Source organism: Thermobia domestica, chromosome 2 (genome assembly GCF_964235325.1).
Source record: "Thermobia domestica chromosome 2, izTheDome1.hap1.1, whole genome shotgun sequence".
In the NCBI taxonomy this organism is placed as follows: Eukaryota; Metazoa; Arthropoda; class Insecta; order Zygentoma; family Lepismatidae; genus Thermobia; species Thermobia domestica.
Window position 1 is genome coordinate 238,262,361 of NC_137455.1, and position 17,798 is coordinate 238,280,158.

Consider the following 17,798-nt stretch of genomic DNA (forward strand, 5'->3'; position numbering starts at 1 on the left):
GTTCTTATTTATTTTCATTTGCTATTCTTTTTTGTTTTCATCTATTTCAATTTTCGATAATTTTTATTATTTTTCCTATTTATTTCAATTTCATATTGTTTATGTTATTATTTTCTCTCCTTCCTTACTATAACCTTGGTTTGCTTATCTTTTCTTCTGTCTTGTTCTTAAGTTATTTTAATTTCCGGTTATTTTGATTATTCTTTTTGTGAAAGTGAAACATTTCCTAAGCTGTCCTCCTGTAGTATTAATTGCAATTGTTCATATTTAACTTGTGTTTGCTCTTTTTCTGTTCTTAGTTAGTTGACAGTTGTACTGTGTCCTCCCTCCTCCTATAGTGAAAACGTTTTCAAGATGATTCAAATGATTGACAGGTGGACCGTGTGAAAGTGCACGACACCTGCAGAATGATTAATCCGATAAACAGGACCGCGTGAAATTGCACCGTGAGAAACTACACGTCACCATTAAAATGTAGGTCTTGTAATTACGACTCCAATTTATTTACGACTGTACCTGCGGGCACCGTGATCGCCTTTGGACGGGGTCACCGCCCCGGTTGCCCCAGCCTTGTTACGCTCCTGGACCAAGGATGCATATACAAGACCAAAACCAAGATTAAATGTGTAAGAATACCAAGACTCCAGCAAAAACTTGATACTTTTATAAATAGGCGAAAAATATAGAAAAGCTTTATACTTCAAATTCATAATTTTGTATTTCGTTTTCAGCAAGGTGGAACAGAAGGATTCAAGTACCTCCCCAGAAACATGAAGTGCTCATCGTAATCTTTTGAAATAAACGAACTGAGAAAAAAAAAGATTGCTTTCTTATTGCTTTCCCTATATACAATATAATGTGGATGAATATTCGGCTTAAAAATTACAAAGAATTGTTAATAATAATAATAATAATAATAATAATAATAATAACAATATCAAGGGGACTAGTTAGAATACTGAATGCTCCTTGAGACTCCATTCGGAATCAAACCTTGGAGCTTTTGCATCAAACAAAGGTATATATTATCCACGTATTCACTAAAGGCTTACGTAAAAAGGAAAGAATGAATGGATATAAAAATTATTTGGACATAATTCTTCAAGGTTTGGCGCAATTCAATTATGTATGTAGTATATATAATTTTCACCAGTGTCTTATTCATAGGTCAGATTATCGCATAAAACCATTGCAATTGTAAAGTTATTGCTTTTACAGTTTATTAAGACAGTAATTGTTTTCCAATAAAATAATTTTAGGGGATTAAAGCCGATAACTACTTACACAAAATTAGCGCTGTCAAAAATTCAGATTCACAAAATCCGGATTTAGAATTTCAACTGAAACCGAAATCCAAATTTCCGATAGTAAAATGTCAGAAACCGAAATTAGAATTTTGGATAATAAAATGTCAAGAACCGAAAACGGACTTCGGATAATGAAATGACGAAAGCCGATATCCGGATTTCGTATAATGAAATAGTAAAATCTGCATATATGCATATGGGGCAGCTTATGAAAAAGAATTCCAAATTGTATTACATGAACACGAAGAAAACATCGTATATTTCAGTATATAGTAACTGGTATCTTAATCTATCTCAAATTAATTGGCACAAATATAATCTCCATTATAAATAACATTCAAAGAACTAAAAAAAAAAAAAAAAAGAGAGAGAGAAAAAATTGCACTAATTAGTAAAACTATTTGTCAGAAATATCACATTAGTGAAAATAACCCCGACAAAACAAACAGGAAACTAACGTTTCAAAAAGTTTAATAGCCCATATTTCAGAAACTATAATAGCCCAAACGCTAAAAGTTGCTGACCCAATCAGCCCAAACGAAGTACTATCCAGCCCAATAAAAATCTCGTCTGGTCCAATCACTTGGGGGCTAATGTGAAGTTGGCCCCCCAAACTTTGTGAAGCTCTAATTGTGTTTCAAATACAGCCCAAATCTTGAAACTTCCTAAACTGCTAGTCAACACAAAGTACTGCCAATTCTAATAAACGTATTTGTCAGAAATATCATATTAGTGAAGTTGGCCCCGTCAAAAGAAGCAGGAAAATCACTTTTCAAAAAGTTTAATAGCCCATATTTCGGAAACTATAATAGCCCAAACGCTAAAAGTTGCTGACCCAATCAGCCCAAACGAAGTACTATCCAGCCCAATAAAAATCTCGTCTGGCCCAATCACTTGGGGGCTAATGTGAAGTTGGACCCCCAAACTTTGTGAAGCTCTAATTGTGTTTCGAAAACAGCCCAAATCTTGAAACTTCCTAAACTGCTAGTCGACACAAAGTACTGTAAATTCCAACAAACATGTTTGTCAGAAATATCATATTAGTGAAGTTGGCCCCGACAAAAGAAGCAGGAAAATCACTTTTCAAAAAGTTTAATAGCCTATATTTCGGAAACTATAATAGCCCAAACGCTAAAAGTTGCTGACCCATTCAGCCCAAACGAAGTACTACCCAGCCCAATAAAAATCTCGTCTGGCCCAAACACTTGGGGGGCTAACGTGAAGTTGGCCCCTCAAACTTTGTGAGGCTGTAGCTTTGTTTCCAGAGTAGCCCAAACGCTAAAAGTTGCTAGCCCAAACAGCCCAAATGAAGTACTTTCTGGCCCAATAAATATCTCGTGTAGCCCAAACTTTTGGGGGGCCAACTTCACACAGGCAAAAAATTTGTTTGGTTAATCCATCTTAAAATTTGAGAAAGCTTGGTTGGTTTGTATCAAAAACGTTTGAGCCTATTTCTGTGCAAGAAATGCTTTTTTAAATTTTACCTTTGCCCAGGTTTTGAAGAGGGTTTGGGCATTCTTAGAAAATCTCACTTCTTCCCGAAAAAGAAAACATTAGAAATGGGATTCAGTGTCCTCAAAATTGAATATATCTCCTATAGAATACTAGTAACCTGAAACTCACAATTTGCTCCACGATTGTAAGCTTAATGAGTAATAAGAAAAGTACTGTAGGGTTGCTGGGTATATATATATATATATATATATATATATATATATATATATATATATATATATATATATATATATATATATATATATATTAGAAAAATCCCCGTTTTTGCGTACACCTTAAGTTCAGGAAAACAGAAATAAAGACTAGTTAGCTCTATTGAATTCCTATTCGGGAGATCATGAGTTCGATTCCTACGGCCGACGATCCTAACCGGGTTTTCCAGAGTTTCTCTGTCCTAGCAGGCAAATGGTGAGATGGTACCTGACAAATAGCACTAGTCGGCCCCTTTTTGTAGTTAATGTGGTAATGTATCTAGTGTAAACTGGCATTGAGGCATATCTCGTGTTTGTTAAATTAATTAAATCAGGTGGTATGATTTTTCATTATATTTCCTCCTAACCACCGATAACACTAATGGACTCACATATTTAGACCCTATTATAGCCTCTATCTCGTTTAAATGTGTAAATAAAGTTCAGGTATGCAGGAAAATATCCCCGCCCCTGTTTCGTCCTCCATAAAAAGGTCAATCAGCGTTTCCACTGATCTGGGAAATTCGCGCAATTTGAAGTACGGATTTATATTTCTCAAACCGTTTTTACAGCGTTATTTTGCTACAGCAGTTTTTTTTTTTTTTTTTTTTAATTATTCGTCTTGCGACGAGCCACAGGTTTCATATTTCCACTTTAAATTAGATGTAACGGCATTTTAACGCCGAGTACACATGTACAGATACGTCCCATGCTTATGCCGGATAGGCTAAAGGAGACAGCATATTTGAAAGCGAATGATCTGTGTAAACTGAAAATGGAGTTTTTGTATGTCAAGTATTTTTTGTATAATGCTGAAGATTTTTCTCGGATTTTTGGGATTGGCTTACACAGATCATTCGCTTTCAAATAAAACCCAAATCATTATAACTGTCCAAACAGTTTTTGAGATATGCTTCTTTTCTTTTTCTTAGGTGTGTTTCAGAAACGACCAATTTGGGAAGATTCATCACTTTTTTGAACACCCTGTATTTTCTACAGTATCTGTTAGAATAATTTCATATTGCATGTCTGTTACCTATATAACACTAGCTTTCAGTAATATAAACATCAGCCAAATCTGTGACTATGAAGCTACATGCCTCTGGTGAATTCGTATGGAATGCCTCCTATACATTTAACAATAAAACTCCTTCAATACTCTGTGATTACTATAGATATTCAAGGTATAAGTGAAGCGATTTCCACGAAGTAGGAAAAAATCGTAACGGATACAATTGTTTAAAGTGTTATGGAGTTGAAATCTCTTGCTGGATGGAAAAGTGAATGTATATTGATCAGGGTTGGCTGGTTTAAACCAAAAAACAAAAAAATGTTCACAAAAGTGTAAGTGTTTGTAAAATCTTGATGAACACACATTTGTGGGTTATCACGTTTCACTTCCGTATATTATTCGTATTATATTCAGACCTAAATTCCCCATTCATTACTCAAAAAGATTATACTACAAAAGCAACTTTTTTTAAAAAAGTTTATAAATGTTTATTTTGTGATTTTTTGTAGTTATTATTATGTAATTGCAATCGAAGAAAAATTCTAAATATTGTTTCATTTCAATGTTTACTATTGATAAAATACATCGAAAATGCCGTACTTTTTGTGTGTGTGTGTGGGATCATACAGACCCCACGAGAGGCATTTAGTGAAATAAGTATCTTTGGTATCTATATTTATGTATAAATGAGTCTGAGCCAAAGTGGACTCAAATAATTCCTATCTTTATTCACTTTTCTTATTGATATGCAGATTAAGTCGGTGTATTTCTTTAATTTGGACCAATAAAAGTCGTTGTTAACTAACTTAAACTAAATTAGTTCTTCTGTACTCCGTAGTACTTTGAAATTGTTCATATGTAATTCTGTGTAATAGTTTCACTTGTGCAAATGTTTATCTTTTTGTCCTTCTGAAATGACTCTTGACAGTTATATTAAAAAGCATGTAAAGATCAGTACAACGTATTTTTATCAGGATTCCTTCGTGAGTTTGTCGGCAGACGTATCGCATTTGTGACCAATTAGTCCTGGTTCCGAGTTCAAATGGAGGACAATTTCCCTCGGATGTGACTCGAGAAGCGGTTTTTATTCCGCTTTAAGCTTATGTGACCCCTTCCCGCATAACCCAGTTGTTGCATAATAACATTAAGGCGAAACAAAATTATTTCTGTCCATATATGATATGAATATATGGAGCAAATTATTTAAACCATATAAACCTGGTTTAAACCAAAAAAAACCTGGTTTAAACCCAAAAAAAAAACGTTTTTTTTTTTGGTTTTTTTAATAAAAACCATGGTTTTTGCCAACCCTGATATTGATTCAGCTAATACTTAGAGTAAAAGCATATTCCTATAAGTCACATTAAATAGGCTACTTTTCGATTTTAATTAGTTTCCAGTCGAGTGTAATAGGGAATTATACCCGTTTCAATCAATCGTTTTGCGTTCAAATTCGTTTAGTCAGGATGAGCGAACAAAATGCAGATATAACAAGTCTCATCGAGTTGTCTCCTTGTATGTCTTGGAAACTTACGTTAGTGTGTGTTTCTTCTTTATGTTATATATATGAATTGTTGCTTTCTTTGTTTTTTTACTTTTCCTTTCTATCGAAGTTTCTGGTCTCCCGTTTCAAAACGTCCACGACTTTCTGTAGCCGTAAACTGTGTTTGAAAAGTGTCAATGTTCTTCCTCATGAACAAAGCCTTAAATTCACAATCACCGTGTATGTGTGTGTGTGTGGGGGGGGGGGAGTTTCGCCTAAGGATGGTATCACTCACCGTATTGACTTGTCAGTGAGATACCATCCTTCGGCGAACCTTCCCCCATACATGATGATTGTGAAAGGTCATTGAAAATTTTCAAAAAGAGTCTACGGCTGCAGAAAGTCGTGGACGTGTTTTAAAACGGGACACTAGAAAGTCGATAGAAAGGAAAAGTACAAAGCAAAGAAAGCAAGATGTGTGTGAAGGAACAGCCGCAATGTTAGATGGCTGCACTAGTCTCGTATACAACTAATGTGTTTTGGGTTTTCTAGTGCTTCCACAAAAGTGCACACCCCTTATGTAGCAGTGGCTTCCGCTAAAATTGTCTGATTTTCACATACGTTGCAGCCCATGACGACTACATCAAAAGTTGTCATGGGCGCAAGCTCTGGAAAATTCATATGCGCGCGTTCCAGCGCCTCAAGTTTACATATGGCCGAAATATGGTTTAGGTCAAGTCGCTTTGTTTTTTATAGGCCTTCGCCGGCCAGGTTGGCTTTCTTGTTAAATGATTTTTAAACTCGACAAGCTCTACAACATATGTGAAAACAATCTTATTCCAACTGAAGTTTACATGAACACGAGCGTGCTGTAGCGCGCGCATATGAGTTTTCAGAGCTTCCAGGTGTCGATCGCTACAACATATGTGAAAATCAAGTGATTTACACTTCAGCTACATGTAAACTCGAGCGCGATGTAGCGCGCACATATGAGTTTTCAGAGCTTGCGCCAGTGACTTTTAATGTACTCGTCATTGTCTACAACATTTGTAAAAATGGAGCGATTTGACCGATGCCACATTTCGGCCATGTTTAAGCTTTAAGCGCACTGTAGTGCTCGCAGGTCATGTGTAAACTTGAGCGCAAATGAGAGTTTTTCAGAGCTTGCCCCCAAGACAACTGTTAATGTACTCGTCATGGGCACCATATATGGGAAAAGCAGCAAATATAACCAAAAGCCAGTGCTCCACAGAGGGTGTGCGGACTACTGGCTGATTTCAAACATTCAACAAAACCATTTCAAGGTGTCACTTTGTGCCGAATGTTTACTTTATTTTTGATTCACAAGTAAAATTGCTTTATTGTTATACAGAGAAGCTCCAGCTTGTTATCAAACTTAATCTAACCTTTTAAAGACGTCGAATATCCAAATTCGGCAGCGATCGACACCTGAATTTAGACCCCAGCTCTAAAAATATGAACACTGTAGTATCATATTTGTTCTGATAACGAAACACTTGAAAGTATTTCAAACGTTTTTCACACCTCTGAATTTCATTACCGTCTTCTTTCCGTTTTGGGTGTTTTTACATAAAGTGACTCAGACTTATTTTTCAGATGACCTACTCAAGGCAAGAAGAAAGCTGGTACAAGCCCAGGATGAATCGAATCTAGAAACTGATAACGAAATTACAGGGCGACCTCAGGAAGAAAAAGCGTCCGAGTAGATTAATTAGTGATGATGATGATGATAGTGAGGATGAATTTTATGTAAGAGGACAATGTCGTACGAATTACAGGAATTCATCACTAAGTTTACCTTTAACGCCTCGTTCATTACCATCAGAATCAGCTTCATGTGATGCAGGTGTGTATTCTTTATATTCTCTTAATTAGTGCCGGCCATTGTGGTGTTTGTCTGTGTGTTCTGCCGAATGCATAAACTGATTCGAATGAAATTTTTTACAGATTGTTTATTGTTCAAACTACAGGTCAGGCTCGTTGGGGAAGTAAATCGGACAGCAGGGTGAAACCCTGGTCTGAAAGGACAAAAATGTATGAAAAACAATAATTTTTTATTAAACACAAATTTAATGCACTGTCTTCTGTTAGAACAACCTTAGAAATGTGCACACACACTTTGGAGATTCCAGGCTATCTGTGTGGACGGGAGGGAGGCTAAATCAAAGAAGGGGAGGGGGTGGAACCCCCTTAAAGGGCAAAAATGTAGAAAAGCAAGAAAAAATAATTTAAAACGAATTTAATGGACTGTTCCAGGGACCTTTGGGTCAAAGGCCTGCCTTCGGGCAGAACACCAATCATCATCATCGTTATAGGAGCCTTATAAATGTGCAAACATACTTTGGAGATTCCACGCTGCTGGTTGGGGGTGGGGGTGGAGGGTGCAAAGGAATACTCGAAAAATGAATCCGAATAACATTTTTACAGATTTATCGCGAGGTCTACTGTTAACCTTCATACTAGTTAGATTTGAGCACAGTTGCAGACAGGGTGCAGTTTCCTGCCGTTTTTGATCAAATATTCAATTTTGACGATAAGTCTTTCCTTTTTTACCTGTGCAGCGTGACTGATTTGTGCAGTTGGAAGTGCATTGTAAGGGCATCTAAAATGTACCAGGGTTTATCCCCAGTCCTGTCACATAGTTCTCACTCTTTAAAATAAATATCTGCACCATACAGAGTATTGGCACAAAAAAAAAAAAAAAAAAAAAAGACCAAAGCAATGCTATTTAAAAAACGCACACCCTTACGTGACAAGACAGTGCGTCTGAGGAAGGTCTTGTTACAAATTGCATCTTGTCAAGTAAGGTATTTTTGGGAATAAATAAAATTACTTTCGTCATATATGTTTGCTTTTAGTGAATAATATTCCAAAGTGGTATACAAGTTCACTCAGAGTCGTTCCGTGCAGAGTCCACACTTTATTATTAAAATTGAGTTTGTTTCCTTATATGCATACATTGACGAAACGAATCTTCGTGTCATTTCAAACTGCGTTAACGTAGATACAACTATAGAAAAGCAGAGTGGAACTGAAATTTAAAGCTGCTGAAATTGTAAACATTATTCATTGTATGCCAATAGGCAGATTTCTTCAGGAATATACCTATTGCAGAGACCCTCATGTCTGAAATTCCGAAAAGTTTCTAGACAGTTTCTTTGATCACATCCGGACACAAAAACTTTGCTTGTGAACGACATAGCTGCCACAATTTTGAAACGGGTTAAAACCAAACTTGGCTCAAAAGTCGGTTTGTAAAATATTTCAGATAATATAATTAGTATACTCATACTTTGTGTCCAACACTTTTAATCCGGATAAGTTCATTAACCAGAATGATCGGATGGCAAATTTTAAATGGCGGGCATTCAAACAAACAAAAAAAAATAAAAAAAAAATACTAATTTCCACGATTATTACCCAAACAGAACCAAATTTGGCTGGGGTGTTTGTAATATGTGAGTTGACCAAGATAATCACAATGATCCATCAAAAAAAGTCCAAAATAGTTGGCATTTAATTGTCTAAAAAAAACATGAGTGCCGCAGTTACGAACGTTTCGGAACCAAATTTTGCCCAAAAATTGATAGTTGCAGTACAATATGTTGGTTGAGTGTGAAACTTAGAATAATTCTTTAAAAAAAATGGCTGTCACGTGTACTTGTTAGAACTGATTGGGACCAAGGTTCGTACAAAAAATTAGGTATTTACGATATCTGAGTTGAATGTGAAAATCGGCATGATTCAACAAACTGCTTTGAAAGTAGAGGTCGTTTGAAATGTTGAAAGAATCTACCTGTTCTTTGCGGCCCTGTTCCAAAAAGCGTATTTTTTAATGTATGACGGTGAATATGATCTTAATATTTTGAATAATCTGCGAAAGTTTTCATTTGAGTTTTTTTTTTCTTTTTTTTTTTCTCAGCAGAAGTTACAGAAGGTCGTCCAAGTTCAGATGGAAATACATCACCTGACAATCGGCTGTTAGAAGGCGGAACATCAAGAATAATTTCGAACTCGACCTATCTACAGTCGTCCACAGTCTCGGAATGCTCGTGCAGTAAGTTACTTTGATTGATTTTAATATTGCATTTTTGCCAAAATTTTATTTTTTTCGTGTTGTTTACATAATATTAAAATTTCGAGTTATACGTTCGTTTTAACCATCGCAGCTATGCAACGCGGGACCGAATGAATAACTTTGGATTCCAACCACCCTCAGAACTTTAATGAAGTAACAGTTCATGAAGTGACAAATTTGTTCTCACGTTTCTACACCATTTTATTTTGCCTGAACAGAAGCTGAATTACAAAGCATTCCCATTATTCATGGCAATGAAATTGCAATTATGTACCCACGCCTCCAAAAGAGCATATCCATCTTATTCTGCACATGATCTAACATCAGACAACAAACCATGAGTGAATGATATGAGGTTTAAGAATTACAAAGGCTTTAGAAGATATTTTGTAATTCTGAAACCTAGAAACCGCCCACTATGGTTTGTTGTCTAATATTAAAGAATGTGCAGAATAAGGATGCATTTGCTCTTCTGGAAGTCTGGGTACAAACTCAACTATATTGGCTGGCACAATGACACGCTGGTGACTCCATGTAAATAGTCCGTTTCCTTTAATCTTAATTTAGTTTTCCCTGAGTTTCTTTTGCTTCATGCCTGATGAAAGACGTAGCTCTGTTCGAAAAATCCCTTCTAAAGTTTTAATTGTTAAAAGTAGTTGTGGTACATGCCAGTTCAGGCAAATTAACACGTATCTACATTAGGTAGGCATTTTCGTGTTTTCTTTTCAGCTTGATCTGAATATAGGCTCACCTAGTTGGTAGGTATTACAAGAATGTAATACTGTAATTAAAACAAAGAGACACGCTTGATAAGTATATAAACAATGGAGGATAATAAAAATCACTTAAATATCTGGAGAAATAAAACTTCCCGTAGTTATCATTTTTTTCTTCTACTTTCGACTTTTAGAGAATAGTCGTGTAGTACAAAGTAACGTAGTACAATTTTAACATATATGAATACTGTACTATATGTTATTTTACATTAAATATTTACAATGTTAAAATATATGTTATTAACTTCTCAGTACCTTTGTTTAAGAAAACATTTTCTGGGGTTGGACGTAGGGCCAACATATTCACATGACTTTGGACGTAACTTAATGTCAAGGGTTTCAGTAAAAATCAAGTATTTACCAAGATGTGAGTGAGAGTAAATTAAAAATTACTTATTTCTTTTGTACTCAAGGTTTATTTTATTTATTTACTATCTCTTTTTCTTTTTATTTTAAAATACAGCAACTCTAGATATACTTAGGCCACTTATTCCCAATTTAAACAGCAAATGGTGTGTTTATGGTATTCTGGCGCTTCGGCCTACCGTCCCTTCCCACCGCCTACCTTTTCTAACAAGTATTTTCTTTTATCCAAAAATTCATACACGTCATGCTTAAACACAACAAGAACATAATATTTGAGAGTAATTATTACAAAAATTTGAGTATTAATTTTCTCCCATTTTGTTTTCATTCTAGGTTTTGCAGTAGTTTCAAGACACCTTGCAGAAATGAAAAATATGTTAATAGATTTAAGCAATGATATTTGTTTACTGAAGGACCAATTAAAAACGGCAAATTCTACATCGCCTGCAAAAGTGAACTTACCGGAAAACTGCACAATTCCATGTACATCAGTAGTTGACGTGTTAAACTTAGAAGAATGGCTTCAAGTACGTGATAATGCAACGACGCTGGTGAGCTTGTGTTCTAAATAATAGTATATTTGCATTTTTACGCTAATTTTGTTTCCGTGCATCAATATTTAAAAATTGAATTAAGGAGACAAATTAAATATCATTCAAGCTGTCTACTTTAATGAACATCTTGCCAATTTTAGATACTTTATTCATTCCGGAATATCGTAAATTGTTTATGTAGGAAGATATTTCTAGTTTTTCCTTGGGAGGAGGGGCTCACAGAATCCAGAGTCAAAATTTATTTTTGGATTTTAGGCAACTGTGGATGAAGGGAAGAAGTCATAATAAGACCTACTCATGTAAGGCAACAGTGCAGTAGGCAGAAACAGACCTGCAACTAAACTGCCCGTCATTTTTATCTTACACCCTTCCTTGTCCCGTGTTAACCCAAAGTTGATTAAAAAGAAAGAATAAAAATCGAATGTGGATTCTTCAAGGGATCCTACCGGCGAAAGGAGCCCCTACCCTTCAATGAAGAGAGGCCAATTCAGTACGTTTGAAATATTGAAAAGGACTTCATTTAATTAATTAGTAGAGTGAATTTAAGAATAAGTTAAAGTAAATCGGGGGGTGGGTGGAAGGATACCTAAAAGATTTGAAACCAAGGGGATAGGGCCTCAAATTTCTTTTATTAAAATAAAATCCCATTAGAATAACTGAGAATTTGGCAAATTAAAAATAATACCTAGAGATGAATTTAACGTGTAAACGTGTCTAGGACTTTAACCTTTCGTTGTGCTACGTTCATGAATTGTTGAATTAAGTTTACCGAACCCCATTCTTTATTGTTTACGCGTCTTAAAAACACGTCAACTTTCAAATTTCGTCCAAGGCAATACATTTTAATTTTTAACATCCTTCTTTAAAAACACTGAAGTACCAAATTGTGTAAACTCGTACCCACAAAGTAGTTCACACTATTGTAGTTTATTTGTGGCAGCCCTGCTTCTAAACAATTATACGTTCAGATAATAAAGATGTTGCTCGGTAAGTCGGGTTAGAAACTTAAAAAAAAAAAACACGAAATCAATGGTCTACTTAACGAAGAACAAACCCTGGTAATATTTAACCGGATGGAATGCCTAGAGGAGGCTTTTTCCTTCATATTCAAAACTCTATCACGCACACGTATTCATGGTTCAAAATATTCAACATGAAGCACACCGTCGTCTCTTACGTTACAACTTCGACCTTAAGTACAACGGCGATGTGTGTGTGAGATGTTCTTTGAGCACTCCCTGTTCATAAGTAGTTCCCGCAAAGTATTAGAGCTTTAGAGCAGTTGCCAATGGGCAATCCCGTGTGTCAAACTATCCTAAATATGGGAGATCAACCGATTCGTGTGCTGTGTGCTTTCAAATTCAATGCATGAGCCGTACATCATCATGATTGTATCGGTACGCAAGAATGGGATCGAAATCATCCTTTATTCATCTGTGAACAGTTATTCTCCGTGAATAATGTTTTATCTTTTCAAAAATACGGAGTTATTTGATTACTAAACAGTTCATTCTGAAAAATTGCATCTTAGTTACCGACTAAACACCTCCAAACTAGATTACTTGGGCTTTCAAGCGACGGCTGAACCGTCGCATTCCTTAAATGATGTCTTTGCAACAAAAATTGGACTTTTAAACAATCCTCATCCTAGTCAGTGCGTAAGTAATGTTATAAAAATCCACCCTTAGATGTTAAATAGTTATTGCAATTGACGTGAGGCCATTGGTTCTCTAGACCCACTAGTGGTATATTGATATTGCTTGACTTACAACGTGAAGGAAGTGTTTCATTTCTTTTCTTATTTTTATAATTGTGTTTCAGGCACCTTGGCACTTTTGGTGGGAGAAATCTTGGCCACGTCGTGAGAAACATATTAAGAAGAGTTTTTACTGACGAAGTAGCGGTCTTGTACAATTGGACTGGGAAATGTAAAAAGAGATCCCTGGAGAAGTTGACCATTTCAAGAATAATAATAGGTAGGATATTACCTTATCTCGATACTTCTCGTAAATTTGATGCAGTGGCACTAGTCGACTTGTGTTGACGCCTTTCATTTCACTGAAGGAAATTCAATGATACTACTATGTAAGGAGCAGAGGTTGATGAAATATATTTGAATTATTTCATGTTAAAAGGGCATATCTGCAAAATCAATGAAGCTCATTTTCGCATTTCATCACCCACTTCTAGCCTGGGCCGCCAGAAGGAACAAGAGTAGCGAGACCGGCCTTCACTGGTGGGAGTTCTGTACATTTTCAATAATTTTCTTCAATGCGGAAGAGAGCAATGTTGCAAAATGAGAACTGACAGTTGTATTGTATTTGGAGATGGAAGATTCGGTTTGGGGATATTCACGTAGCCCTATGCGATATTTACTGGACAGAAGATTGTGTGTAAGCAAACCTAGGTGTAAAAGGAAATGTGTTTTCAAGTAGAAGCGGGCAGATGATATATACGACTTAACATTTTTTTTTTAAAGAAAAAAAAGGTTAATAGCGTTCTCGACGCCGAAATTAAATTGCCGCAAATTTTAAACGTTTCCCTAAATATTTCATAAACTTATAAAGAGGAGAAAAATTGCAAGTAGTTGTTCTTTTAACAATGTGATTTTCCAAATGATAGCGTAGTTACAACTCCTCTGAATGTTTTGGTTATGTAAAAAGCGAGGAATGAGTTGTTTTTTCGCGTTAAAAAGTTTATTTCCTAACTTTCAAACGACGGAAAATATTCAGAGAAGTTTTAACTACGCTATCATTTGTAAAATCATGCGTGCAATTTAATTTCGGCGTCGAGAGCCCTCTTAAAACCCACCACTTAAAAGAAAGATAAAAACTCGATGATCTATCGTCAATTTTTATGTTGTAAAGAATTAAAACTTGATACAGAGTTTGGGAATAAAAATTAACTGTTATCAACGTTGAACGTAGTTAACTTTTTTTTTGACACGAATTTTCTTCAGTTTGCCAATATCTCAGAAGAAAGCATAGCAGTGATTCTTGCAGTTGTTTACGTAGACTGTGACTTATCTCTAGTATTCGTGCATAGCTTATACAATGTTCTGACTTAAAGTGTTGTGAAATTTCCTTCATGATTTTTACCCATTTTTATTTTTGACCTCTCTTCTTTACTTAATTACAACCAAATATGATGTGAGGCCGTTAAAATTACTATTTCTATGTGGTGAGTGCTCAGATTTTATTTCATTGTGTAGAATCGTAATTTTTTAAAATCAACTATCATTAAGACAATGGTTTTATTTTCAGTCACGCCAGTCTGTTACATAGAACATTGTAGTAAGTTTGCGTGTTCATATTTCAAGTGTTTTCGAACCGAAGTACGGATAATAAAGAATTGATGTAATTATTGGTTCTATTTGTAGTATATCTAGTATTGTTCTGTTGACTTCACAAATTATTTTCATTTCAGGGGCTGTGCGTCTTAATGGAATAGCCAGGAAAGCAACAGACCAGGAAATAAAAGAAAGGATTCAGAACTGGTTCCGCTGGGGAAGAAATAGAAATGGAGGAAGGGAACGAAGGCGTACGTCATCCAATTTCCAAGAGACACAAGAGGAGACTAATCGAGAAGGAGGAATGGACCATTCTTGAGGCATTGCGTTCATCTGGGAAACAGGTTGCAGGATGTTCTACGAATTTTGTGAACTTTCACTCAGGTACAAGTGTTGCTAGTAATGTAAATATTTATAGTCCTTGTATAACAAGCGCTGATCTGAACTTTAGGCTTAGCACCAAAATTAATGACGTTGCAAAATGCCTCTTTCTGTATGTTAAAAAAAAAAAAAAAATGTTTTCGTTGTGAAATCATGACTAAGGCTTTTTACTTGGATGAGACACGTTTGGTTTTGGAGCTATACAGCTGCTGTCTGTTTTTCAGAATCTGGTTTTAACGGTATTCCAAGAGAGAAAAAATTGTGAGCAGACAAGACCACTGAATTCTTTTAGAAAGGACGCTAATAATGAGTGTCCCAAACTTCACGCAAGAATTAATTTTGACATAAAATACATATTTATACTTAAAACTTGATTGTATTTATTTATTTATTCATTCATTCATAAACTCTACAGTATACGGTTATGCATGGGACAACACATCGCGTAAATAGCCTCCACATACGCACACTGTTGAAATTTTCCATGACCATTTTAAATGAATCTGGCTGACTTTCGTTCATATAGCGTTCATTTTCCTTGAAGTACTACGCTTGTTGGCATTCCAAGGCGTTAATTCGATTTTCTGAACTACAAATGCAACGATTTTGTTGATTAACAAAGCCCTCAAAGTGTAATCGGCGATAAGGCTCATTTTCAGCTCAAGTCAAAATGTAACAAGTACTTTTTGCGTGAATTTTGGGACACTTTCGTATTAAGCATACAGGAGACATATTTTGATCCAAGCCTGTACTACAGTATTAATTAGGGATGGGAAATTTCGGAAATTTTACTTTCTAGATTCCGGAAAATAAAATAGAAAATTTCGAATGTCGGAAAAATCTTAATTTTGAAAAAAAAAAACGGATGTTTAGAAAATAATCCAGTTTTTTTTCTCCCAAGGTCAAGAGTCAACACGTTGAGTTAATGTGTTTAACCAACCTCCAGTTTTTTTGGTGTGTGTGTGTGTGTTAAGGCAATGGAAAACCAGCTTTTGTAAAGTACGGCAATTCCCCACGCGACCAATTGAATAAATAGACATAAGAGATTATATTTAAAAAAAAAAAAAAAAAAAAAAGAAAGAAAGAAAAAAAAACTTTCAGTTCGTAAACACTGCTCAAAGTTTTGGTCCAACTTGAATCCGCGTGTTGTGGGCTTGCTGCTCTTTAGCTTAAACCGCCGCAGTCGGATAGGGACAAGCCATTTTACTGAACAGGAAATATTGGGGCGCGTCACATGGCCAATTACATAATTGTTGTCGCCTTCCGTCTTCTGCTACTCAAGGCAACCCGAATGAAACAAGTGGCCGCCCGACACTGTCAAAAGCTCTGTCGCTGATTTAAGCAAAACGCGGAAATTTTCTATTTTGTATTTCGATCGCATCTGCTTCTACTTTCCGTATGTTGGATATATCACCGATGGGATACACGGATGCGTCGGGCGGCCCAAAATACATTGTCAGGTAACTTGTTTCATATAAATGGCCTTGCGTAGCAGAAGCCGAAGGTGCATGCAATGATGCCATTGGCTAGATGGCCCGCGCCATAATATCCCGCTAAAACATGGTTTCTCCCCCCCCCCCTTCCCTTCCATTTGGCTGTGACGGTGAGCTCAAGAGCACCACGCGGCTTAAAACAAAAATCAGAATCTCGAAACCCAGACTGCTTGTTTCATCTAAGTACGGATTTTTTTGAAAGCCGGATTTCGGAAATTTTTTGCCTAGTATTAATGCCTTCAATGCGTTTTTATTATTATTATTATTATTATTTTATTATTATATAGTTTTGTGATGTATCATTCTTGTCTAAATCGTATCAGTATTTAATAAGAAATGAAAAGTATTTAATATTTTCTTGGTATGCCATAGCAGAGTTCTGTGCCCTCTTGCGTAATTGTGGAACGTTTCATGTATCTATACAGGTAGTTTCTATGAGTGTAATATAAAATTATTTTTCAAATAAGACTCTTTTTATTCCTTGTTTGCACGAATTGTTTTCACGTTGTTTCAATACTTATCAGGAAACCTTTCTCGCATTTGAGAATTTAAAAAATAAAAATGAGACCATCCATATTGCGCCATCCGTATAATCTTTTCAAATATTGTAAAATGACATACAAAATATCACACTGTTATTTGTAGTAAAGTTATTTCCTATACAATTATCGTAAAACATTATAGTTTTAGGACATCTGAGTAATAAGCAAAATGTATATAGTTATGACTAAAACGAAAATGTAAATGGTTATCAATGAAAGAAACAAATATTTTCATTGGTTATCCGAATAAGCGCAATGGCCTTCAAAGCATAACTATAGCTTTTAAAGGTTTGTTTAACATGTTATAAATACTAATTGTACGATAATTTGACACCATATATATATTACATTGTGTGTATGTGTATATATGTTTTTTTCCTTCAAATTTTTGAATAAAAACTGTCCGCTCAAATATACCTCTTTGATTTTCTTCTGGTCCTTGAAGTCCTTTCACCAGTCATGTGTGAAATATGACTTTTACAAACTGCCGAGGATGGTAGCTCCCTTGGTCGCAACAGGAGAATGACGGCATTGTATCTTGTGCAGGACCAGACAATAGTGACGCAGCCAGTGGTGTACGGGTAGCAAGCCTGCTTGCCAAGAGGCATTCGGCTAGGTCGAGCGTAACCACGAACCCTTCTCCGGCAGAGCTTTCTCTGGATTTCCTCAGTCCCACCTGGGGAATACCCGGATGCTGAGTTGTGCAAATCCAGAGCCGCGCTACCTTCGCACATTCTTCTCCCTCCCATATCGGCCTAAGCAATGATATCTAAAGGTTATAAATAAAGTT

The 17,798-nt window shown here is 35.8% G+C and overlaps 1 protein-coding gene across 1 annotated transcript in view; it reads left to right on the plus strand.

The window, feature by feature from the left end:
- Positions 1-17,412, plus strand: part of LOC145679372 (uncharacterized) — a 72,503-nt gene extending 55,091 nt beyond the window's left edge. Inside the window, exons 3-7 of the mRNA XM_081749955.1 lie at positions 7,183-7,375; positions 9,452-9,586; positions 11,083-11,300; positions 13,125-13,279; positions 14,730-17,412. Coding sequence (XP_081606081.1) covers positions 7,183-7,375; positions 9,452-9,586; positions 11,083-11,300; positions 13,125-13,196 — 618 coding nt within the window. The 3' untranslated portion in view covers positions 13,197-13,279; positions 14,730-17,412. The remainder of the gene's footprint in view (positions 1-7,182; positions 7,376-9,451; positions 9,587-11,082; positions 11,301-13,124; positions 13,280-14,729) is intronic.
- Positions 17,413-17,798: the final 386 nt, after the last annotated feature.